The 25953-nt window shown below is 45.9% G+C and overlaps 2 protein-coding genes across 6 annotated transcripts in view; one reads left to right on the forward strand and one right to left on the reverse strand.

The window, feature by feature from the left end:
* Positions 1 to 5899, forward strand: part of MYO1C (myosin IC) — a 50905-nt gene extending 45006 nt beyond the window's left edge. For all 5 annotated transcript variants that reach the window (XM_033078285.2, XM_033078288.2, XM_033078286.2 and 2 more), the window contains 8 exons: positions 191 to 274; positions 1288 to 1381; positions 1484 to 1539; positions 1942 to 2077; positions 2560 to 2630; positions 2855 to 2952; positions 3099 to 3198; positions 3671 to 5899. In XM_033078285.2, coding sequence (XP_032934176.1) covers positions 191 to 274; positions 1288 to 1381; positions 1484 to 1539; positions 1942 to 2077; positions 2560 to 2630; positions 2855 to 2952; positions 3099 to 3198; positions 3671 to 3697 — 666 coding nt within the window. In that variant the 3' untranslated portion in view covers positions 3698 to 5899. The remainder of the gene's footprint in view (positions 1 to 190; positions 275 to 1287; positions 1382 to 1483; positions 1540 to 1941; positions 2078 to 2559; positions 2631 to 2854; positions 2953 to 3098; positions 3199 to 3670) is intronic.
* YWHAE (tyrosine 3-monooxygenase/tryptophan 5-monooxygenase activation protein epsilon) lies at positions 5320 to 25649 on the reverse strand. Its single transcript, XM_033078309.2, has 6 exons — positions 25451 to 25649; positions 15223 to 15422; positions 10659 to 10765; positions 10108 to 10314; positions 9433 to 9569; positions 5320 to 6228 (listed from the first exon to the last, which is right to left on the reverse strand). The coding sequence occupies exons 1-6, from the start codon at positions 25512 to 25514 to the stop codon at positions 6176 to 6178; spliced, it is 768 nt and encodes a 255-aa protein (XP_032934200.1). The 5' UTR covers positions 25515 to 25649; the 3' UTR covers positions 5320 to 6175.
* Positions 25650 to 25953: the final 304 nt, after the last annotated feature.

Here is a 25953-nt window from a genome sequence, read left to right on the forward strand (position 1 = left end):
GTTTGTCCCTTGGTTCTGGGTTGCTGTTTTGTGTCCTTGTGGGTTCTGGGTTGCTGTTTCATGTCCCTGTGGGTTTGTCCCTTGGTTCTGGGTTGCTGTTTGGTGTCCCTGTGGGTTCTGGGTTGCTGTTTTGTGTCTCTGTGGGTCTGTCCCCAGCTCTGACCCATCCCTGTCCCCTTGGTCCCTGCAGGCGTCGCAGCTCCTGCGCAGGCTGTGCATGCAGAACATGGTCTGGAGCTACTGCAAGAGGATCAGCCCCGAGTGGAAGCAGCAGGTACAGACAGGGCAGCTCTGCAGGGTTTCCCTGACATCCCCAAGGACAGAACTCCAGGGAATGGGGGAGAGGAGCAGCTGGATGGGAGGGCCTGTGAATTCAGGCTGTGAATTGCTGCTGTCTGGGGTGCCACAGGAACAGTCACTGGTTTGGGTTTAGGTTAGACACAAAACACTAAAAGCCTGGAATGTGCATAGAAGAGACCCCATTCTATACATATTTCAATAGGTGCTATTTAGACAGGCTGTGGAGCCAAGCCCCCACATAATTTCTCTATTGAAAGGCCCTGCTGCTCTGCCCATAGAAGCTAAAAATATAAGAAGCTGCATTATTCTGCCTGTACCATGTAAAGTAGAGAGTAAGAATCCTGCAGACACAAACCCAGTCATTTTCCAAACAGAGAACTTACAGGAGCAGTTTCAGCTGCCCTGTTGTAACTAAAAATAATAAAAATTATACTGAGATTTGATTCATCTCATGGAAAGGTAGGGGGAGGGAGTTTTTGTATTAAAAAAAAAAAAAAGCTCAGTAAAGACACACAATAGGAGATGTTGGCTGTGCCTGCCATGAAGGTTTTTCACTGCACAATCTCTCACCTCCTGCAGTGCATGGCCACCTGGAATGAAAGGCTGGGGCTGAGCCTGTGATTAAGGACATGGGATTAACTCAGCTCAGCAGCTGCTTTCCCCCAGCAAACCAGACTCACTGCTAAGGAGCCTCTTTTATCCCCATTTTTCCCTGTAAATCATCCCAGGTGCCTCATCCTGTGTCACTGGGGATTTCCCACTTTCCCAGTCCCATGTTTGTTTTTGGAGCCCAGGGCTCAGGTCACTGATGGGCTGGAGCTCTGCCACCTCCAGGGACTCAAAGTTCGGGGTGACTCCTCATCCAAACAGGAACTAAATGATGACTGCTAATAAAATCACAAAGGGAACATCTCTTCTAACAGAAATGTATCTTTTTAATGAGGAGAAATTTTATACTAAACAAGAAAACTTCTTTTGTCCTTGCAGTTGGAACAAAAAGTAATTGCCAGTGAGATTTTCAAGGGTAAAAAAGACAATTACCCTCAGAGTGTTCCCAGGCTCTTCATCAACACTCGACTGGGTGAGTGGGGGTTGCCAAGTTGAGGAAGGATTGGGGGATTAATGAACTCTTTTCTTGCTGGAAATTCCTTTCTGACCCCCCACCTCTTTGCTTTTAATACAGGTAGAGAAGAAATAAATGCTAAAGTCCTTCAGGCATTAGAAAATGAAGCACTTAAGGTGAGAGATGTCCCAGTACTTTTGTCAAGCTCCCACTTACTCAGCAGAAGGACAGATTAGATTTCTGGAGAAAATATAGATAGAATTTTACATTGTATTAAGCTTGTAATACTTTTGAGGACAGTCTGGGAAGAGTTGGTGGATTAGAAAGTGCAGATTTGGGCAGTTTAATGATGTCAGTTCAGAAGTGAATGGGTGACAGCTGGAGGGGAAGGGGGAAAGCCCCAGAGTGCCACCAGCCCAGGCAGTGCAGCCACCAGGGGTGGCCAGAGCTGCTCTGGGCAGTGCCCAGGTTCTGGCACAGAGAATTTGCTGCACTGCTGCTTTCCCAAGCCCTGCTTGGTGCCTGCTGGGGGCTGGCAGTGCCCCAGGGGGATCTGGCCCTGCTCACTCGTGTTTCAGTACGCAGTGCCCGTGGTCAAGTACGACAGGAAGGGCTACAAGGCCAGGGCACGGCAGCTGCTGCTCACCCAGAGCTCGGCCATCGTGGTGGAGGAGTCCAAGATCAAACAGCGCATCGACTACTGCAACCTGACAGGTGGGGCTGCCACAGGGCTGGGGCTGGGCACTCCCTGACCCTCACTCTAACATGTACCCTACAAACCCCAGTTTGTCTTTGTCCTGGACAAGAAGGGGATGAGCTGATCCTGGCAAGCATTTTAGTGTCTTGAAATAGCGTTTTTCTAAAATGGAGCTCCATAAAATGTCAGCAAAATGACTCAATCCATCTCCCTCACCCCTCCCCGAGTCATTTCCCAGTTGCAGGGCTTGGCCACAGGGGAGTTGCCCCATTCCTGCACAGCAGCTGCCTGGGCCACTGCAGCTTTTGGCCCTCAGAATATCCAACAGGGACTCTTAGGGAGGGGGAAAGGGCTGAGCCTGCAGTGGGGTCACTGCTCTCCCCTGAGCCCCTGCAGCCTCTCTCAGCTGTGCTGTGTGGAACAGTTGCTGCATTCCTGGGACAGGCTGAGCCCTCCCCAGGTCAGGGCAGTGCTGGTGACACTCCTGTCTCTCCCCCAGGCATCTCTGTCAGCAGCCTGAGTGACAACTTGTTTGTGCTGCACGTGCACTGTGAGGACAACAAGCAGAAGGTACCCGGGGCTCAGCCCTCCCTCCTCCAGCCCCTCTGGAGAAAGGGTGAAAGGCACAGGGAGGGGGGGGTGACAAGGTGACAGGGATGTGACTTTGGGCCAGCTCTTTGCCTGTGCTCAGCAGTGAGAGTTGGCCCCCTCTGGTGCTGTCCCTGTCCCCTGTCCCCTACAGCAGGGTAGTTTTGGTACAAGTCCATGACCCTAAAGCTGGACTCTCCTCCCAGGGAGATGTTGTCCTGCAGAGTGACCACGTCATTGAGACCCTGACAAAAGCAGCCATTCTGGCCAACAAAATCAACAATGTCAACATCAACCAGGGCAGGTGAGTGACACCAGGGCCCTGCTTCTTCCTGTACCCCCATCCAAATATTCCCAATCCAGAGCAGATCTCCTGCAGCTCTGGTAACTCCCAGCTCCTGCAGAGTCCCACAGCTCACCAGGGCTGTTCTCACCCTTTGCTTTTCCCAGCATAAAGTTCACAGTAGGACAAGGCAAAGAAGGGATCATCGACTTCATCTCGGGCTCAGAACTGCTCATAGCCAAAGCCAAGAACGGCCATCTAACAGTGGTGAGTGTGGGCTGGGATCACTTACCCTGGATCCAGCCCAGCAGTCTGGCATGGGACACATGCCATGGCAGTGCCCTGCTATCCAGCCTTTCCCCCAGTTGGAGCTGGGCACAGGGCTCCTGCAGCCCTGAGGGGCTGCCAAACTCCCTCACACTCAGCAAGGCATTGTCCTAGCACTCACTTTTTATTTCCATCCCCTAAGATTCATTTATTCCACAGCACATCAAATTTTAAACACATTTAAAAACTCAAACAAAATCCTCTCCCCTTCTCAGCTTGTTTGTGGTGGTCAGATCTGCCCCCACAGCTGAGTTATGCACTGTCAGACCCAGCTTACTCAGAAATAAATCCAGAACCAATCCAGACTGCACTGACTCATCTTCCAGCAGAGGCTGCCCAGTCTGTGCCTGTGCAGGAACTGAAACTTTTGCAGCATTCTGAACACACTTTCACAGCTGTCCTTCTCCTGCAGGTTGCTCCTCGGTTGAATTCCCGATGATGACAAATTCCCTGCTCCAGGACCTTTCCCTCCATGAATTGGCTGAACGTTGCTCCCAGCAAACCCCCCTTCCTCGCTTTGCTCTTTCTGTTATTACCAAAGACCTGCACTTTCAGAACCACCACAAAATCCATCCTTGCTCTCTTGTCTTACTCTCAAAGTCCCAAAGGCCTTCCCCTCTCCTCCTCCCCCGACTGAACGTGGGGTCCAGCACAGCATCCCTGCAAACACAGCTCGGGACCTTCAGCTGAGCTCTGAGGATGGAAATGACCAAAATTTGTGCTTATCATCACCAAAAAAAAAAAAAAGCACAATCAGAAAACAAGTAACTCTGCTGCTTTCTCAGCCAAATCACTGAAATGCCAAACTTTGTATTCAGAATGTTTTATGAAGAATTTTGCTCGGAGATGTTTTAATGCTTTGTGTTACAAATATAGTGAAGCCATATTGTGTAAATGAGTAAATCCTGTAAATACTTTATAGCCAAGGATAAGATGCACTACGAGAGATGGAGTTGATGTGGAAACTTCTATGTTTTAGATTTGGAATTTTTGTTGTTTATGGTTACAAGGTATAAACTGAGAAACCTGTCATGTAACTTCTTCACTGATCAGGAGCCAGAGACTTTTATCTTTTTTTGAGGTCAGCTGTCCCATTTCTTGCTATTTTTATACCTTAGGAATTTTTCATATCCACACAAACACAATGTAATACAAACTGCAGAGGTTCCCACTGCTCTGGGCTGGCCATGGGATGAACATGAGCTCTCCCCTCACCTTCCTTTCCCTGTCTGGAGTCCCCACTGTCCCTTCCCCACACAGCTCCGCAGGCTCAGAGCAGCACCTTCAGGAAAAATGGCTTTTCCTCTTGTTCCTAGGTCTAACTGGAAGTCTGATTCCCACAGTATTTATACCAGTGCCTCAGTGCTGCCTGTCCAGGGAGGGCTGGGCACTGCTGCTGCCCCACAGGGGCTGGGTGCTGGCTGCAGCACAGGCTCCTCCTCAGCACCTTCCTTTAACCAAACACTGCAGGGTGCAGGGCTCCATGGGGAATTCTGCTGCATCCACAGCACAGCCTGTGCATCCTGCTCTACTTGCCTTAGACATCCTCACCCTCTGCTCTGGCTCCTGACTCGATGCCATTGCCCAGCCCTGCTGTGGCTGGGGTGTGGGATACACTGCAGGCATCCCCCAGCTGTGCTCAGTGTGTGCAGAGCACGCTGCAGATGTTGGTGTGTAACCTCTGCCAGACTACGCTGAATAAATTTTTACAAAAAAAAACCAACCCCCGTTGTCTTTGGTGCAGTTTCCTTACATGGCTGAGGGGGAGGCTGAGCCCAGCCCCAGCCTGGTGTCACTCCAAGGAGCAGGTGATTCCCAGCAGAGCAGATACCTGGGTCCCTTCTCTCCAACTGGAACAGCAGGGGACAGGAATTCAACAACCATGGAAAAGACTGCAGGATCAAAGGGCTGCTCCCAGCAGCACAATTCACGCTCAGACCAAATCTTCCTTAGCTCCTGTCTGAAGAACAAGGCTGTTCCTGCTGCTCTCTCCCCCTCCACCTGTTCCTAGTACAAGCAACAAAGCAAAGTTATTCTTCTAAAAGAAACTCATAGTGATGGTTGGCATTTTTAATTTAGGTTTGTTTTATTTAAGTTTAATGTTAATTCCATGCTGTGTTTCAGTAAGAACAATACAGATTCTGTATCTGTGGCTCCAGTCAGATATCCAGTAGTACAAATTAGCTTCAAGTTACACATACTGAACAAAAGAGGTTGAGCGAGCGAAGGGAGATGGGGAGAGGGGAGGGAGAAAAGAAAAAATATTGAACACGCATGCAGGCTTATCAATGCCACCTTCAATGCTAACCTGCTTGGAGGGAAAGTAAAGAACAGGCAAGAATGAGCAGCCACGGATTGTTGAACTGTTACCAGCACCATGATTTTCAGCAACATTTCAGCAGTTTGGAAACTTTTTTGTTTTTATACAGTAAAACCACTACAATAAGTGTCCCAAATGCAACCTCACAACTCCGAGCTAAACACCCAATTAAGTTGAAACATTGGTATAAAATTCAGTTTAAACAGTTATAAAAAAAAGAAAGATGCCACCACACGAGCACTGCCTGGCCAGGACCAATCTCTCCCTACACGGTGTCACATCCAGGTCTGATGGCAATGTCACCACAGCTGGCAGAGACAATACAGTAATGCTGAAAGAGCCTTTATGCAGTCCTGTTAGTGTCTTAAAGAACCTAAAAGCTGGCACCAGTAAAATCCACAGAAATTCACTCTTGCCTTTAAGAACTTTTAAACTGTGTAAAAAAAAATAAAAATAAAGAAACCCAACAGGGCAGGAACCTAAATTCTGAGACCCAATGTAAAAGTCAGATTTGGTGGTTCTCAGAGTGACACTGAGGGTTTTTGTGGGGAAGGGGGAGGGTGGTCAGAGATGGGTTCTCTTGTTGGCCTTTGTGTCTCACTGGTTTTCATCTTCCACATCCTGCAATGCTTCTTTATTCTGTTCTTCACCTGTGCAAGTGGGAAGAAGGAAGGAAAATGTTACCATTGAAACTGAGAGCTGCAGAAAGGCTTTACAAGCACCTAGAGATTAATGATTTCATGCAGTACACGCTCACTCTCCCACTCCACACTGCCAGCTCTGCAGTGAAGCGTTCCCATGGAGATTAAGCCTTGGAATCACCTGCAGCCTCACACACAACTGCAGCCAGCCCATTAGAACAGTGAGGACAAACAACCCCAGCCCTGAAAACTGACACCACACAGGTGAGCAGTCCTGCTGAGCCAGGGCTGGGCAGCCCAGGCAGAAACCATGGGAACAGCTGTGGATCAACATCCTTGGATCAGGAAATCCCTTCCCCAAACCCTCATCTTTATCTTTTTCTGCCTAAACCCACTCAAGCCTCAACAACAAAGCACTTCAGGCAATTTTATCCAGTTACACTGATAGCAGGAATTACCACAGGTATGAAAAACACCTTACTGCAAGTCCAACCCAACACAAAACCCTGGGCTAGAGGTTTTTAAAGAGAAACTTCTTGTGGAAATTAATGTCTCTGTTCAACCAGGCTGTGCCATGCAGTGGGACAGGGTCTGTCCATGGCACTCCTGCAGTTTGGTTCCCCACAGAGCCCCATGCAACACCTTCTGCAGGGCTTTGCCAAAATTCTGCTGCAACTGGCCAAGTCCCAGGTAGCTCAGCTGGTGCCATCACACATGCACAAGTCACTTGATTGATAAGGGAGGCTAAAAAAATGCTTACAATTATCTGTAACCACAGAAGATGGGACTCTCTTAAGGATAATAAACAGAAACTAATTAAAAATTTAATTTGCAATAAAACCCAGTCAAATGAGACTGATAACTTCTAGCAGATAACCAGAATGTTTGCTCTGAGCATGTCCAGGTTTGGGATTACCACCAGATACAACAGGAAGTAGATTTTAGAAAAGGGGGCCTAGGAACACAGCACATTCAACAATAAAGCTTACAGACAGAATTCTGTATCAGATCATTTAAGAGAGGAAAGCAGAGCCCCTAACCCAGATTAGAAGATCTGAGCATGCTCCAACCAACACACTTGAGCAAATATTCCTCTACCAGGCCACTGTGAAGTACTCCCCATGCCCAAATACTCCTCTATCCATCCAAGTTTGCAGCTCAATTCCCAAACATGTGAGTTACTCTGGATCTTAGTCAAGCACACCATCCCTGGGCAGGGGCAGGTGCCACAGGAGTGGCAGCAGGGACACAAGCGTTTGTCAGCAGCAGGTGACAGAGGCAGGCACTGTTAGTGACAGGAAAACTGACACTGAAAACTCCAGTGAGCCACAAGAGACTTACAAAGTAGAGATTTTAGGAAATGAACAGTTGGATTTCCTTTAGGAATCTATACAGCAGGAAAGAAGGGGAGAACAGGAATCATGGAGATGACATTACAAGAGTGGAAATAAAATCAACACTTGGTCTGGGCCAGGGAAAGCTACAGGGACTGGGATGGGAGAGCAGCAGCTGGGTCATGCCTGGCTTCACATCCCTACATGGCTGAAATGAAACAGGGAAAGCTGAATGCCAAAGAAAAGCCCTGTCCAAGCCTCTCCCAGCCCTTGGAAACTGCTGCTTGTGTCACTATTGACTTTTAGTTCAAAGGCTCTGCTCCTGTGGGAATATGGAGCCCTGGAAGCATCAGTCAGAAATGCACTCAGAGTATTGGCAAAGTATGAGGAAACTTAACTTTGCACCTGTGTCTAAACATTCTACATAAACACTTTTTCTGCCTAGATCTGAAGAATTCCATGATTTTAAGCAGTCCTACAGGATTTTCAATTCTGTAATCATTATCTTTCTGGCACCAGTAACCACGATAACCTTAATTACTTCAGGAATCAAAATGTCTTATTTTCTATGCTGTGGAGCAGGAAATTTAGATCTCTCTTTTTTCAGAATCTAAAGAGTCTGTAAATAATCCTGTGGAACTCCTACAATAGCCAAAATCCATGAGACATCAGCTATGGGCAAATCAGGAACTTTTGGAACACACTGTTACTACCTCACATTGATCCAACCTTGTTGCTCCACTAAAATGGCTTCCACAGAGCACCAGGGTATTTGGCTCCAATAAAAAAAAGTAAAGGTTGTGTCTAAATTGTGGGGATTTGAAACACATTTCTCTTCTCCAATGCCTACCCATGGCAAGGAAGGCATTCAACACCTGCAGGGTTCACAGATCCATCCAGGGTCCATCCTGCACCAGGAGACAATCCTTGAAAAGTGAGGTGCAAGAGCCTTGGACACTGGGATGTGGAATAAACCAGGAGCCAAGACTCCACACATTTACAGCATTCCCAGTCTCAGCAGCCCAAAGAAAAGGGTGAGAACTCAGGGAGTAACAACACTTCAAAACAAACCCATGATCCTACATAAAAACAGGGAATTGGGAAAAAGTTTAAAGATTCTGCATTTGCTTTCAAATGGACACTCCACCAATGGAGTATCCCCAGGAATGTTGTGTACCTACAAGGAACAGCTTACCAAAAATTTAAGACACATATTTATGTGAAGTTCAGCAGTGTTGTTTCTAAGCTCTGGGAGTTGTAGGTACTCAATCTTAACAGGATTTATTTCTTCCCCTCCAAGTTAAAAGTAAAGAAAGTCAGCTCTTTTCACTTGTCTCTCCAAGAGACAAACCCTAAAATGAGTAGATTTATACTAAGCACTGTATGGGAAAGTTTAAGTATTGGAAAAAACCACTTCAAAAATTGGTACTATCCTTTGCTAGTGAACAGAAGCAATCCATGCCTCACCCTCTGGTACTGCCAGGGGACACACCTGGCATTTGCTCTGGCAGTGAGAACATGGAGTGACCTGGAATGAAGGGGAACTAAAGCATCTGCAGTGCTTCCTCCTGCACTGGAGGTTCACATCTGGTTGGAATGACAGCAGAGAAGAGCATGACAAGTAGAAAGGAAGAAAAGATGAAATAAATGAAGTCACTGCTTTTACAGTAACCACAGCTGCCACGTGGGGAGAGAAAAACAACCAAGTGCTGCTAATTCCACACCTCCTTCCTTCAAAAATTCCAGTGCCACCCCCATCACCTGACCCAGTGTTAAGGCAGCACAGGAGGGTCACTGTCAGGAGAGACAGAACCATCAAAGCCTCTCCACTTCCCTGCCCCCTGGGTCAGGATGGGCTTTTCCAGCAGGACTCACTTACCATCACCCTGCATGTCTGAAGTCCATAGTGTCAGGTTATCACGTAACAACTGCATGATAAGTGTAGAGTCCTTATAGCTTTCTTCACTCAGTGTATCCAGTTCTGCAATAGCATCATCGAAAGCTGCTTTTGCCAACCTGCAATGACACAACAAAGATTTAACAAATAGTGCTGACACAATCCAGAAGCACAACTTAACACCAATGTGTGCTTTAAGAAGTTTTTTACTCAAGAATTCTGGTTTCATGAAACATTTCTACATCTTGATTAAGGGCTGCTAAAAACTTGGTGTAACCTGCAGTGACAGAAGACAAATGGTATTTGCTTCAATCACTCTGAACATGCTCACAGGTCACAGAAATCAGTGCCACCATTCCTTCCAGCTATGCAAGAGATGTGAAATCACCTCACACCTTGGGCAGCTGACAGAGTTAACGTGGTAAGCTGCTGAACTGCCATTAGCTGATCAATTCAGGTCATCACTGTCCTGCTCCTCACACACCATCACTCCCACACACTCCAAAGAAAGAAGATCTTCCCAGTGAACTGACATCAACCAGAGCAAACATCAGCAGGAAGAGAGCAGGAAAAGCAGTTACCCAAGGAGCAAGACCATTGGCTTGTCTGGCATTGCCACAACAGTCCCATATTCCCACTGTGCCAGTCACCACCTACCTGCAGGCACGATCAGGAGAATTAAGAATTTCATAGTAGAATACAGAGAAGTTGAGCGCAAGTCCTAAGCGGATGGGATGTGTTGGTGGGAGTTCTGTCATTGCAATATCACTAGCAGCTTTGTAAGCCACCAAGCTGTTCTCTGCAGCCTCCTTCCTGTCATTTCCTGTGGCAAACTCAGCCAGATACCTATGGTAGTCCCCCTTCCTGAGAACAGAAACAGTAGAAATCAGTAATCTTTGTTTGCTCACCAGCCATTAAATTAAAACTGAAATTAAAGTGTGTTTAGATATTCACACAAAAGCACTCTGCTGCTCAGTTACTGTCTGCACAACACTGCACCAGGAGCTGAGGCAGTTTTACACCACAACTACAGGACACACCTTATTTTCTTCTCTTTTCTCAGGTAAAATAAAAAAAATCCAAACAGGTATTGTGATTTCTACATCAGCAACTCAATTTAAATTGTTGTGTTTTACATCTTAAGTTCTCATTACAGCTATTTAACTTCTGCCTCTATTTCAGGCCTTCCCTCTCAAGAAGGTACTTACATTTTGTAATAGAAAACCTTGGACTCGCCAGTGTTAGCTGCTGGAATGAGGTGTTTGTCCAGTACATCCAGAATGTCACAACAGATTAACTTCAGTTCGGTCTCAACCTAGTAAAAAAAAAATAAAAATACAACAAAAAATTAGAAGAGAGAGCAAGGTGAGCACTTAAGACTAAAAGCTGTTTCAAAAGTACCCAAATATCACACAGGCAACATTATGAAATTCCAAAAAAGAAAAATAAATAAAACTCAGCTGCTCCACAGGTGCATTAATTAAGCAAAACAGTTCTGCACATTTAGCTGGCACACACAAGAGGCAGGGAGTGATGGATGATGAAATGTGGAACTGAACAGTGGAACTGTAAATTCCTTGGAAGAGAATTTGCTAGATCATTGCATTAAGTCTGTCCCAGGATTTCATTCCTTACTGCAAGGCTTGCACAACTCAATTCCTTCCATTTTTGACCCTGGAAGGTTGCCCTCAAAGTGGCAACAGCAGAGGGGACAATTTGAAGGTAATTAACACGAATCAGCTCAACTCCATTATACCCCAGAGTTAAATGGCACCTTCACAAGTTTCTAGTGAGTCCTTGGAGGCAAAGCTCTAAAAACAGAGCCCTTAAGACAAAAATCACAGAGTATCAGAACAGACTCAAAATGTGCCACACAAAGGTCAGGTACAAGATGAGAACAAGCTCCAGAAGCAGGTGAAAAAGACAAAGCACATCAACTCAGCAAAAAAGCAGAAACCATGAACACTGACAGTGAGAACTGTGGCCAAAAATACAGTATATATAAAGCCTCATGTAAAAACAGATACTGGATTTGAATAGCCTGAACTGAAAACATGAACTTTCATTTTTAACAGTTCCAAACATAAAGCAAGGTCAGAGTTACCACAGAGAGTTTCACACCTGCAAGCAGAGGCAGCACTGAGCACACCCAGCAAAGCTGAACCCTCCTCTGCCATCAGAGCACGCTGGCTCTGAGCCTCCTGCAGCAGGAGTGGTTGGTTTAATGCACACAGTCACCCATCCACAGCTGCTTTTTCAGGATTTCACAGAACTTGCACAGTTGCAGCTGAAGAGAACTCTGGCTCAAGCTGTTTTTATATAAAGGAGAGATTTCCAGGAACTGCAGGTCTTGGATCACAGGAGCCCCACTCAGTCCATCATCCCCTCCTATCCTCCCACCCAAACATTTGCTTTCCTTCTTTCTTCAAGCAATTTCCTTGCCATGTAATCCTTTTATCACCACACAGCTCCCAAACTATCAGGGTTTGTGACCACAGCAGTTATACCCAAAAGGTGTTAAAATTACAGATCCAAAATAAATGATAAACTGGCACATACACACATATACTGACTCATACAAAGTAAGAGATTTGCAAAAGTGCCTTTAGAGAAATTAACTGACAGCAAATTTCATGTACAAATGTCAGAATGCCCTGACATTCACAGGAAGAATAAGATGCTTCACTTAATTATGTGACAAATGCCTAAGAAAGGTGCTGAAACATGGTCACTTGAGAAGAATCTACTTCATATATTCTTGGGCTACAAGAGCTATAAAACCTTTGGCCAGCAGTCAGTTCCTGCAAACTTCTTTCCTCTTGATCCTCTTTTTCAATGACTTCTTTTGCAGAGAGATCTTCAGCAAAACTGCAAAGAATTAAATCAGTTTCTAATCCTCTTTAGTTAAATAACCACACATGTACAAACTTCTATTTCATCCCAGACAGACCTTTTCCAGCTTTGCTTAAAGGATCAGTCACAGTTATCAGAGATCAGCTGCTGTCCTGGGCAATGGAAATGTCCTGAGCAAGCTTAGTTTCAAAAGATTTTATATAAATCAAGGTGATTAAAACAAAGAAAAAAAAAACCACAACAAAACTAAAAGCTCTTGTACAAAAAGGATCTGTTCCAGACAGAGTGAGCACTTTCTAAGAAGGGAGGATGGAGGAGAGCCTGGCAGAACTCCCATTCCATGTGCTACATCTCAGAGAAGGGGAAGGTCAGCACCTGTGCTTTGCTGTGGGAATGGATTTGGTTTGGCTGCAAGGGAGGGAACTGCATTGTGTGCAGCCACTTCAGCCTCTCAAGGATGCAGAGCACAAAGCTCAGTGTGCTCTCATCAGGGATGCAGTCAGATGAGAAATTCAGGGGCTTTTGTGTATCCAAACGGCCACAGGAGCCAGGAGAGCAGCCTGTCCACAAAGGGAGCAGTAAGTGGCATTTTCCCTCTTGGCTATGATGTGTTGGCTCCATTCAGCTGAAGTGGTTTGGGAAGAGGCACAGTCTGGTGTCTTTGACCTCTCACTCCTGCCCAGTGAACACTTCAGACACAGCCAGCCTGGCCCTGCCCTCCCAACACCTCCATCCCTCCAGCTCTGCCCAAAGTCAGGCTGGTCACCAGCTCACAAACCTCCCAACATGAGCCATGAGCTGAATTACAGTAAATCCTGATGTACCAAACCCAACAAAGAATTACTTTCACAGAAACTACTACAGGAAATTCCCATTCCTACTGGAGCAGCACTCTACAAAGTCACAGCTGCTTCTGGTGGTGGGTGAGAGATGTGTCTTTAGAGATGCTGGTTCTCTCCAACTCCCCAGTGCTATAAACTTGGCCATGCTGGCCCCCACACATGGTTTGAGGGTTGGAGGAGAAGATTTCTTTGTTTGGTTTTTTTTTTTTTCCTTTTTCAGAGCCTTTCAAGTCTGATAAAGTTCTTCCCAGCACTGAACTTACTCTGGAAAATGTCACAATAAGCAGAATTTGCTGACAAGGGAATCATAATGACCAGAATTCTGTTGGAAGCTGTTTCTTCAGAGAAGCACTGAGCACAACAGGGCAGGAGTTCCTGTTCAGCAGTGACAGTGAGCAGCAGCACCCAAACCTTTGCCATGTCCATCCCTCAGGCCCTTCCTGCTCCCAGGCCATCCACACTCAGAGCAGATCCCAATCCACATTAAGTCTCCCAGCAGCTATTAACAGGATCTGGCTTTCAGCTACAGATGGTGCTCAGGAACCTCTGGCAGACACAGGCACCTTCCTCCAGTATGGGACAATGACAGTGCTCAGTGCACTGCTCCCTCTCAGGATGTCACAGCTGAACACCCTGCTGGCATGACACTGACTCCATGTGGCCTCTCCATCTCTTCAGACACCTCAAGCACTACAAACTTGTACTTCTTGTACCTCAGCCCATCCAGAATGGCACATGTCCTTTACAAAGAGAGATGCAGAATAAAGGCTATTTCTAGAGTCTTTTCAAAATCAGGAAAAAAGTCTTTGCATCATTAAAGGTCTTTGGCAGAAGATGGTAACCACCCACAAAACCCTGTGCAAAAGAACCTGGAAGCACACAATGTAAAACAGATTTAATGACTGGATAGCTGTTGTCTTGTTTTCTATGTTCTGTTAGGAGATTGTAGACACCCATCAAGAAAAGGTTATTTGGGACTGTATGTAACTGGCAGAGTGTCATCCCATCAGCATGCCAGCATAAAATTAGAAACTCACAACTTTAACAATTCTATGGAGCAACAGAAACCCTGTGAGTCAACAGAAAGTAGTCCAGAGCCATTCCTGGGAGAAGATTTCCAAGCCAACATCATTTCCATTGCTGGTATATGAATCAGTGCCAGGTGATATAACAGACTCCAGTTTCTCTGGAAGTGAAGATGTGAGCCATGTGGAGGCACTTGTCCTCAAATAATGAAGTCTCTGCAGAAATGTGTGGGATTTAAATAGTATGGGAGCATGCCTGCTCTGTGCTAAACCATCATTTAGGGCAGGGGGAACAACAACTCACTAAGAGCTGGAGGCTTCATTAGCCCTTACCAATGAAAGTCAGAGCTTGCTGCTTCTCCATTTTAGGTAAAGCTGCACACACTAAGTCAGCATGAAGCTATGTTGGATCAATTTTTCCCTCTCTCTTCAAAGAGAGACAACAGCAAGGCCCTGGAGGTTGCTGCACGCTCCAGTTTCACAGCAGGGATGACCATGACATCCTCAGGAACATGGAGTGACAAAAGACAAGGAGCAAAGAAGAGCACTGAACAGTCTCCCTCAGGGACATTTCAAGTGTTCATGTTTTGAACTCTCCAGGACAGAGAACAGGAATCACAGGAAGTGTCACTGTATGACATAAAGCAACTTTTATGGGAAGCTGAAGCTGAACAGCCAAACACCTCCTCTGAATGGGTTAATTTAAAAAAGAAGTTGCTTGGGGTCAGTCAGGTTGGAGGGGAAGGAATGAGAGCTCCTGAGCAGGTGCAGCCTCACACCTGGTAAGCAGGGAAGTGCCAGTGCAGGTGAAATGCTTGGCAGAGCTGTTGATGCACAGAGGGAAACCCTCCCTGTCCCGAGTGTTCACACAAACACCACAGCTCTCCCCTTCACCCACAGACTGACTCTGCAGACAAGGAACAAGCTCCAGCCTCCCAAGGCTGTCACCCTGCTGCAGCTCAGCACAGCACAGGCAATCTGGAACACCAGGCAGGTTACAGCAGGGGACCAGACCCAAATGACATTTTGCTGTAGGAGCAGCTCCACCTTACCATTTGCCGATATTCCCGAATCATTTTTAATTTGTCTTCTCCACCTTTGTTTTCTTCTTTCTGTTCAATGCTGCTGATTATTCTCCAGGAAGCTCTCCTGGCTCCAATCACGTTTTTATATGCAACAGAAAGCAGGTTTCTTTCTTCCACTGTCAACTCCACATCCATTCCAGCCACTTTCTTCATTGATTCAACCATTTCTAGGAGGAAAAGGTCAGGCAATTATTCTCACACCTGAAGCATCTTTCAAATCATTCAGTACAAGCTGCACATTAATGAGACCTTTGGAAATCAGGTTCCCTCCTTCTTTAATCCAGCCACTCCTCACCTTCACCCTGGAGTGCTCCAGACAAATCCATCAGCACATACACAAAGGAAGTATCTGATGTTCATCTGCTATTTTACAAAGGTTCCAAAAACTTCTTTAAAGGTAGTTTAGCTTTTGGTTTTTGTTTGCTTTTTTAGCAGCCAGACAAAAGGATGTAGCAGCAAGAACATTCTCCCACAATGGGTAACAGTTATGAGCACAGTCCTACAGGAGTGTGTGTTCTCCAGAGTGCTTTGGAGAAGGCAGAGAACAGTGAGAAAACATGAGCAAATGTGATCTGGCTCTTGGCAGTCAGGATAAAAGTGAGAAATTACAGATGCTCCACTCATTTGTCAATTGGAACACAGTGTAATGGGGTAATTAACAAAAATATAAAACCCAGATTTGAATGCATGTAGAGATGTGTGAGTACTGTTACTAGGAAAGTGAGTCAAAGCTGCAAGATGAACTCCAAAGAAAAATTTGGTGCTTGGAGTGGTAACAAAAAAAGTCATCCTGAGGGTACCCACAGCAACCATAGACACCCATGCCAAGCAGCCATTTACACTGCAAAGTAACACACAAAATATGAATTGATGTATATTTGTATTTTAAGCCTGTTGAAAAGCCTGAGGTTAAAACAATCATTACCAAGAGCAGCTTTCCCATATTCCAGTGGAAGCAAAGACTGAACTGCCCAAGGAAGGTTATAACCCTTTTATTACCAAACCACACTGGGACTGCTCAGGACACATTAAAACAACAGTGCTAAATACACAAATGAAGCTTACCTATCTTCTTTTCCCCCCCTCAGATGTCAAAATCACAACCTAAGCAGCTACTGCAGCAGTGGAGGCTGGGTCCCTGGCAGGAACAGTGTTATCAGTCTCCAACAGGTCTCCATGTGGAGGACAAAATTTTATAGTGGCTCTATCTTTATCAGCAGATTTTGCTTCTCCAAATCACAGAAAGTAAAAAAAAAAACCACCAAGGATTTGATAAAACTTGTTGAAAACATTACCCTGCAACTGCAAAATGGTGAGCTGCTTTTGCTGAAGAATCTGAGAGCTGCCCTAGAACACTCCATGTTCACACAATTAATATCAACAAAAACAAAATTAATTAATTTAAGCCAGCTAAGTTACAGGCAATATAATATAGCTACAATTTACTACTTAAATAAAGCAAGGACTGTAACTTATTTCCTGAAGGATGACCCTACCACTCCATTCATACAAAGAATCTACTTAAAAGCTGTGAAATTTTTTAATTATGCAAATTAAGCCATCTCATATTTTGAAGTTTATTAAAACAACAGAGTTACACTCAAGCTAAGATGCCTAACAGTTCCTGTGGACAAAAATGACAATGAGGAATTGAGACTCGCAGTCTTCCATGACCTGGATTATCTTTGTTCAGATCCAGTAAAAAATGCAGGTCTTGTTTTTAAGCCTAATATTTGATTGCCTTCAGAACAGCAACCCACAGGTTATAGAATTTTTTTTTTTAATTTTTTAACAGGTTCTATTATTGTGCTTTATCCACTGGGATTAAGTACACAGCACTTCAGTCATACTCCTGGATGTTTGCAATACTTTTATAGAAAACCTTCCTTTAATGAAGACAACAGGAATCTATTCCCACTTATCTCACAGAACAATGCATGGAATCATTAGTCCAGAAGTGTGGAGGTTGAGAACATGAACAGTAACAGCTTCCAAGATCTTCTGCTCTGTACTGGGAAATGGCAACAACTGGGGCAAAAAGGGCATTTTTATCAACTGTTCTACAGGTTTCCTTCACCACCTTTTCCCTAGAAGCACATTTGTCCAGTGTGATAATTTAAAATAAACTACACACAAGGCTTGCTGTTCCCTGTAAATGAGTAGCTGTTTCCAGTGTACATTCAAAAACACCATCACCAATGTAATCAATTGCTTGGTTTCTGCAGGATTTGATCTATTACCAGGGTGAAGATCCACAAGCCCTTGAAAGAGAGGTTTCAACACGTCAGTGCACTGGAGGATAAACCCAATTTAGCTGAGCAATAGCTGGGACAAGCCAGACCCAAACCCCTGCCCAAGGAGCTCCTGTCAGTGTATGAGCCTGCTGCATCTCTTCAGTCTGGCAAAGGAGCTCATTAACCACCCTCCTGCAGAGCCACAGAAACCAGGAGGCAAAGGAGAACAGGCACCTGCTCACAACCACTATCAGCAAACAGCCCTCAGCACACAACATCCTCATGACTGAATTGTTGGTAAGTTAAACAGAGCCCCTGACAAGTGACAGCACTGGGAACAGGATGCTGGGGGATGGGGAGCACCTCAGGTTCCTCCATTTGTTCTGAACACAAAACCCTCACCTCACACCCCTCACACTGGGTACACAACCTCCCAACACCCTCACAAGAGGAACTGAAAAGTCTCCTCTACAAAACCTTAATCCTGTCACTAGGTAACCACAACCACAGATTAGAATCCCACCCATAAACAACTGTCTTACCCAAAGAGAAAACATTTATCAACCTTTACCAGTCTATCCACAAAGCTGTTGGAGAAAAAGGCTTCTAGTTCAATAAGGAGCCAAATTTTACCCACAAATACTAAAACATGGGCTGATTTTTCAACAAGACAAAATATTATGCACATACCTTGGTCTTCCATGGTAAAGCCATAATCCAGCCCTGAAAACTGAAGCCTGATAAAAAAATCTTAAGAACACAGGCAATACAAAAGCAAGGGGACAACAAATCTGTATCTCCTCCAACAGAAAACAGAAATAAAGCCATCTATACCTGCCAATAGTACTGATATTTTTTATTCTAACTGCAGTTTTACCTATCTGGAAGTTTCCACAAGGAGGTGGAAAGCTCAGTCAGAGACCATTCAAGACAAAACACAAGTCTGAGATTACACTTTATTAAGAAGGATTATTGCAGTAATGACAACTCATTGCATACAAAATCCAGAGATGCTGGATTATGGAAAAAGGAGTGTTATGCAGATTCAGAGAGACACAGGCTGTATTTAAGTGGTTAAGTTCCAGCCTCTCAGCTGATTGTGGCTGTCACCTTATTATGTTACTGTCAGATCATGCCACTATCAGAGCAGGAAATCCCAAAAATCTACATTGTGGAAGGAGAGGGGAATATTCTGGAGAATGACATGCTTGCCCTACATTTAGATCCTTCCCCAAGCACCTGCTGTTGGTTAAGAAGTATCACAACACACAGCCACTGCCTGGTCAGGTTTATATATTCTTATGGAAAACATGAGACTCCAAACAGCTCCCTAAGATAGACCACATCTGTAATGATGCCCAGGTCAGTTTTTAGGTTTCTATATTCTAGTACTAGGATTAAAATGCTGGTTCCCCATTGCAAACCCTGCTGAGTCACCTCCAGCCACCAGGAGGAACACACAGGCACAGCCTGGAAAGCACAAAGGGCTGGGACAGAGGTGGCCACCTACAAAAGCTCTGTGGAGCAGCATGGGGCATGGTTTGGGATTGGGGTTTAAAGTGAAAGACAAAGAATAAGCCTTACTCTAAGCTACAAAGTCATGGGGAAGTGTTGAGAAACACACACTTGATAAGCATCCTTAGAGGCCAAGCCACAGAACAAAGGGCACAGCTGATAAGGCCACAAAATGACTGCCTCCTGACCAGAGACAAACGAGAAGCTAGATATTTGCTGCTTCTTAAACTCCAGAAAATCCAGGGGAACTGCAATATCCCTAGGCAGGGAAATAAGGAATGGTTGATGCACAGCAAATTTAGTGGGAAGACTGAAAACCTTCCCAATATAGGTTACAAAACAAGAAACAGCAGACCCTACCAAGGGAATAGCCAGTATCTGGCACTTCTATCAAAATCTGTGCTTGCAACAGAAACCACTTGGTTGGTGCACTACAGAAAACTTGTTAGGGGAAATCTTCTGTGTTTGTAACTTCTAGCTCACTGCCTGAGTCTCACTAACCAGGATGCTACAGGGTCAGATTTTTTTGTCACTTTAAACAATGCAGAGGATCTACTTCAACCTTACTGCTGGAGTAACCCCCCTCCCTTGCCTCCACACTTGCATGAACTGTAAGAATTTCAGTGTTACCACAGGAAAAAACAAGAGCTAGAAAATCTCTTAGTGGTGTGCCTCCCTTGCAAAGGAGGAACTACTTCAGAGAGAAAGTTTCTTAAAATAAGAACAGAAAAAGAACTTGTTGAGTACAGGTGGGGTGAAGATGATGTAATGGCCACCATACTCAAATCAAAACCAACCTTAAGAGAGCCCAGAAAGTTGAATTTTTATATATTATGTAATGAAGAGCAGAAGCACTGTCTTAACTCTTCATTTAATAGCAGCAGAACATCAGCAAACTCAAGTTGTGTTTTAAGTCTAATCTTCTCTACTGCCCTTATCTAAGGGCAACAAAGCAAACAAAGATTTTAAAGCTTCTAAGCTGCCACCCAGTACCTACTTCAGCATTTCAGGAGCTAAAAGCTGCAAATGAGCATCCTGTGAGGAGGTGGAGGACACAGCAGAAAACACAAATCTTTCCTTGTGTCCACCACAGATGATCACACAGCAGTAACAGTATTCAAAGACTCGGTACAAGTGTCAGTCTTGTACTTGCTCATCCTTGCAATGAACTGATCAGGAACAAGCCACAAGAACTTGAGGTATCTGACCCCAAACTGTTGTGTGTAACCTCTCAGTCAGTACTTTAACAGCAGCAGCAAACATGAAGTGGTTTACACTGCTCATGTGAGAAGGGTTCCAGTAGACACTCCAGGGGACCTACAAAACCATGAACCTAATACTCACTAGGGATCAAGCTCATGGGAATTGCATTTAAAAACCCCTGGAATGAGGGGTATATGCAGAAGGACTATATTGTAGAGCATGGCCTTCCACTGTGCCTCACACATCTACTGGAATGCTTTGAACAAGTGAAGCATGTGGACAAGGAAGACATAATTGGAATAGTCTACCTGGATTTCCCAAAGGCATTTGACAAGGTCCCTCACCCAAGGCTCTTTAAGGAACTCAACTGCCATGGGATAGGAAGGGAAGTCCTCACATGGATAAACACTTGGCTGAAAGACAGGAAACAGGGTATGAACATGAAATTCAAGTGTTGATAAGAGAGAAAGCCCACCAGGGGAATCACCAGGGATCTGGGCTGGGAAGCAGGCTGACACTTCTGAGAGAGCCACAGAAACAGAAGCAAATAAGCACTAAGAGAAGCAAACTCCTAGGAACAAACACGGGAAGAACTGGAGAAATAGGGGGCAGTGTATTTTCTTCAGGAAGAGATGAATGTAACTGTGCAGATTAATGCCCACACTGCATTTCCCACAGCTACAGACCTGGCATCAGTGGGCACCACCCTACTGACTGCACTGATGAGCTCCAAATTCAACCAAGTGGAAGTTCAGCTCCTCTTTCCACCCATCAGAAACTCCTCTAAACACACTATGACACTGCCTGCATGAGGCTTTTCTGTTCTCTCAGGGAATCCTGTGTTTGGCAAGGAGGACTCAGAGATGGTTGAACCCATCCCCATTGATTCCCTCCTGCCAGCTCAACACCCCTCTGACCTCTCAACTGGCTCATTCTGGTCATCAGCTCAGACAACTACTCACAGGGAAAAAAATTAATCTTGCTTCTAATTTAGAGACCTGAACTGGTTCTAAGGGTCAGACCAGAATTTAAGCACAAATGAGAAGCATTCCACACTTACCACAATGTACATGTTTTACACAAATGAGCACAAAGAACCTAACAGGTGGATTCCCAGTTAAGACAACCAACAGGCAGAGGAGGCCAAAAATACCAATTAATATCCAACCTGTACAGTGGTTTGAAGATTTTGTGGACAAAGCAGAGGGATATATTGCTATTCCTTGTGTAAGGTTTGTAGCAGCTGGTGCAGTCAAACCCTTCCAAACCTGACAGCATGACTCTGCAATAAACAGCCCTGCACCTTGACACACTTGGAGGAACACAGGTTAGGGCCAATTATCCAAGCAACAGTGGGATTTTCTGCATAACCAATTGTATGATCTACCAGAAGTCAAAACCACTTTTCATCATTCCTGTAATTTCTTCAAGCTGTGGACATTTACTTTTCTACATCAAGAGGATTTCCCCACTATTTCTAACAAACATTTCAGTTTAAAAGGAAACATCTCAAGCTGAGTCTCATCATAAATCTCTCCCCTTGACTGAGATCTGCTACTGAGCAATCCTCTAATACTGGACACCAGCTCAGCTTCTGGGCTCCTTGCACAGGACCTCACCATCCAGTTGTAGAATTCTGCCTCCTTTGTCTGCTCCTGGTACCTCAGGAAATTCAAGAAGGCCATTACAGACAAAGGCCCTCTCTGACACAACTCCTCACAATCACAAGCTAATTTATGTCCCAGTATGTTACAACTCCCACTTAAAAATGTACAGTCTTACTCCTTCAGCACTGTCTTGCTGTATTTTAACTCTTGGATTCCTACAATTCTTAGGGACATGCTGAGATTTTTCTGCCACATAACTACACCAGCAAGACCTTTAACACACAGGGCAAGTGGTAACCATTAATGGGGAGAGGAACCCAAAAAACTGAAGTGTGCTTGACATCTCCTTGAAAAAGAGACCAATCCTCTGCAAACCAAAATTAATATGCAACTTGAATTCTAATTTGTGACTTATTGATTCCTCATTAGGCTCTAAGCTGAAGACCTGTTACTAGGAGACAGCTCTTCCTAAAAAGGGTTCAAATCTTGAACTGCTGCACATGTGATAAAGACACATTTCCCTGGCAGACAATTTCTAGAGACAAAGGGAGCCAGCTGTTATCCTGCTGTGCTGGGAGCACAGACCTGTCCTGGGTGGGCTCTTGTTCTCTTTACCTGTACCCTGAGCTATTCTCTGGTTTGGAGGGGGAAAACCCCACCTATTTCACCTCACCCCAGTAATGTACTTCAAGACTTGCACCAAGCAGCTGTTGAAGGATCTGCTCACAGTCTGCCTTGAGCCATAGTGTTCCTCACCTGAAACAAAGACATTCCCAGCTTCCACAAAGAGGAATTGGTTTCAATATTCAGCTGCAGTCTACAGCAATTCTCTACATCCTACTGATACAAAGAGTTCCACAGTATCACTTACTCCAATTGTTTTCCAAAAAAGGAGTCCATTTAGTTATATATCACTCTACCAACAAGGAACAGCAGTGAGTGAGATTTCTCACCAGGCTTCCTGTACTGCCAGTAAGCTTCCTGGCATTTTGAGATTTGCCATAACATGCCTAAGCAGATCTGTGAAGATAGTCAGACACCCAAATCTCTTAATATATCTCTGGAGATCAGGGTTTAAGTGCTACTTACACTGCAAAAGTACCTAGAAAGTTGTCCTCTTAATCTGGGCCACCATCCTGAGGACAGTACAGACTGAGCACTAGATTCCCAACTGCTCACAAGTGCAGCTCCCAAGACTTCAGAAATTCCCTAAGTGGGTCAGCTAAGTAACACCAAAGAAGCCACAGTTGGATGCCCACCATAAGTGCTGCTATAAATGCCATGAGCCATACATAAATAGCAACCCACCACTCTTCCAGTCTCCAGGAGAAAGATGGGACAGAAGTTTACACTTATTCTAATGTTAAACACAAAAAAAAAGTCCAACTCATTATTACAATTACCCAAGGGTCTTGTACTCCAGTGTATGTGCAGCCAGTACTTACCATCACCCCATTTTATATGTGCCAATTAATACCTGTGGCCTTGTAATTGTGCACCTCAAAGATCAAACTGAGGAGCAAAATTAGGAGTAGTTTACTCCTCCCTTATATTGCTTCTCAAATCACTTTGTTCACAGAATTATTCAGCAGTCTCAGCTATGATCTTGGCAGAACTGCTTTATTTCACATAAACAAGAACAAATTATGCCAATCATTTTTAATTGTTTCAGCTAAACAAGAACACAGAATTAAATGATAAAACAGTATCTACAGTACATTTTCTTCCAGGCCATGGACACCAGAGAAGTGAAGATGCATTCAGAGCAGCTGGCAGAATTAGAGGGTGCATCTTAAATTATGTTCACCCAATTTGATTCCTAAAAACCCTGGAAGTCCAAAACCCACAGCACTGATTTAAACAGGAGAACTTCAGGTTCATTGCTCCCTCCTATACTGTAACAAGTCTGGTGCCCATTCAGAAGCAATGCAGCACAACAAGTCTTCTACATTTTGCTCTGGGCTTCTTACAGACATTCATGGCACTGGGAGAACCAAAAGTCCACCCAGGGAAATGCTGCACCAAGGCAATAATCCTTCCCAATCAATTTTTATTAGTTGACAGGAAGTTTGCATTGCAGATCTGTGCCATGGGGTAGAGTCCTATTACCTTCTAACAAAGTGATTTACTGCTGACTTCAGAAAACCCCAGAAAGACAGTCATGCCTCCAGAGCTCCCAAGGATGATGATTCCTCCAGGATGTTGGGTTTCCACCCAAACCAAAGCCAACACTTTCAGTGGCACTGATTCATCCATACCAGGTGGAGAACCCTTCCCTTCTCAGCAGAAATTGCAATACGGATGTGTCCCTCTGCCCAAGGTAATTCTGTACCCAAATACCTGGTTTCTGGGGGGCATTTTCTTTCTCCAAGTCCTTCAGTTATTGTGGAGACTGCCTGATTGCTTTCCTTTAGTGGTGCTATTAATTCTAAGCTATTTTTCCATCAGAACTCTAATTGAATGGAATCTCATTTAAGCCTTCTTTTTGTTTTAGTTTCCCTTTTCCTCCCCAAAACGTGCATTTTTCAGATGTTCTGCAATGGTGCCATCAGATTTTTTTAAGCACAACTCTGTAGAAATTTGTCATTTGGTGAGAACTTGGTCGTGGCATCTATAAAAATGTATGAACAGAAATGATTTGGAGTGTCTTCTTACTTCTCTAAATGAAGCATTACTGCATTCACACATTCTACATACATGTATTTATTTCACTTCAAATGAGTAATCACAGCTCTCAGGGCAAAGTAACAGTCTCAGAAGAGTCGAGAAAATTAAAGGCCCTTTCTATTATATGCAGGGAACCATGTTTAAAAGGAACAGTTGCAAGACAGACATTTTTGGGGCAAGAGACACCACCCAGGGTTGCCAGTTCCTCCCCTCTACCACTTTTCCCCAGGTATTAAATCATCACGGATATTAAACGATCAGGGATAACGCACAAACTTAAAGGAGAAAAAGGATGAAAAGAAGACGCTGGGAAAGTAAAACTACCTGTAATAATTTCTACCACATAATGAAAGCGTACGCGTTTTCTTTGGGCAGTGAATCATGCCCTCGCTCCCTGCAGGGTGAGAACTCGCTCTCTCTGGGTTTGCCAGGGGCAGCAGGATCTGCAGCCGGGGTAGAGGCAAAGGAAGAAGCGCAGCCCCGTCCCCGGGGACCCCTCAGGAGCACGGCCGGCGAGGGGCCGAGCCGGGCCCCCCCTCCGGAGCGCTCGGCATGGGCGTTGTCTGCGGCGAGCCGGCCTCGGGCCGCGCCGGCCGGGGAAGCGCGGGGCCGGGGCCGGCCGCACCTCGCGGCGCCGTGAGGAGCGGCGGGGTCTCTTTGTGGGGGGCCCCGAGGCGGGGGCGGCTCCCCTGCCCCCCCTCCAGGACTCGCCCTTCGCGGCCGCCATTTTATTCCCGGCTCCTGCCGCCACCGCCCCCCGCCCCGGGCCCCGCCCCGGCCCGAGACACCCCCTCGCCCGGGCCCCCCATCCCCGCTTCCAGCGGCCCCTCAGGGCGCTCCCCGTCGCCATTTTGTGTGCGCCCCCTCCTCCGCCCCTGCCCCCCTCCCCCGCCCAGCCGCCATTTTGTGGCCGCTCCCTCCCTCCCTCTCCCCTTGGCCGTGCACGGCCTCCCGAGCCCGCGCGCTCACCATCGTAGCGCTCAGCCTGCTCAGCCAACTTGGCCTGATAGACGAGGTCCTCCCGATCGTCCATGTCCTACGGGCGGGGCGGCGGCGGGGACTGCGCGGGGCGGATGGCAGCCGATGGGTCCGGGGGGCTCGGCAGCTACCAGCTCGCTGCTCTCCGGGCAAATATGGCGGCAGCGCCTCCTCCCGCTGCATCCGGGCACTCCCGCGGGCGGGCGCATGCGCCCCGCCGCCTCCCATGGCAACGGCGGCTCCCTGGCAACGGGCGGGGGGCGGGGTGAGGCGGCGTGAGGGGTGTGAGGAGTGAAGCGGGATGAGGGCGAAGCGGTGTGGGAGATAAAGCGGAGTGAGACGGGATGAAGGATGAGGCAGTGTGAGAGATGAGGCGGAATGAGGGGTGAAGCAGGATGGATGGAGCGGTGTGAGGGGTGAGGCGCGATGAGGAATAACGCGGGGTGAGGGATGAGGCGGGAAGGATGAAGCGGTGTGAAGCAGGATGGATGAAG

The sequence above is a fragment of the Catharus ustulatus genome, chromosome 22 (genome assembly GCF_009819885.2).
Source record: "Catharus ustulatus isolate bCatUst1 chromosome 22, bCatUst1.pri.v2, whole genome shotgun sequence".
NCBI lineage: Eukaryota > Metazoa > Chordata > Aves > Passeriformes > Turdidae > Catharus > Catharus ustulatus.

Coding starts and splice junctions, on each gene's coding strand:
- YWHAE (XM_033078309.2), bottom strand. CDS start 25,514: ATGGACGATCGGGAGGACCTCGTCTATCAGGCCAAGTTGGCTGAGCAG. Junction 15,423..25,450: donor GCAGGCTGAGCGCTACGATG/GTGAGCGCGCGG, acceptor TTTTCCTCCTAG/AAATGGTTGAATCAATGAAG. Junction 10,766..15,222: donor TTCGGGAATATCGGCAAATG/GTAAGGTGGAGC, acceptor TTTTTTTACTAG/GTTGAGACCGAACTGAAGTT.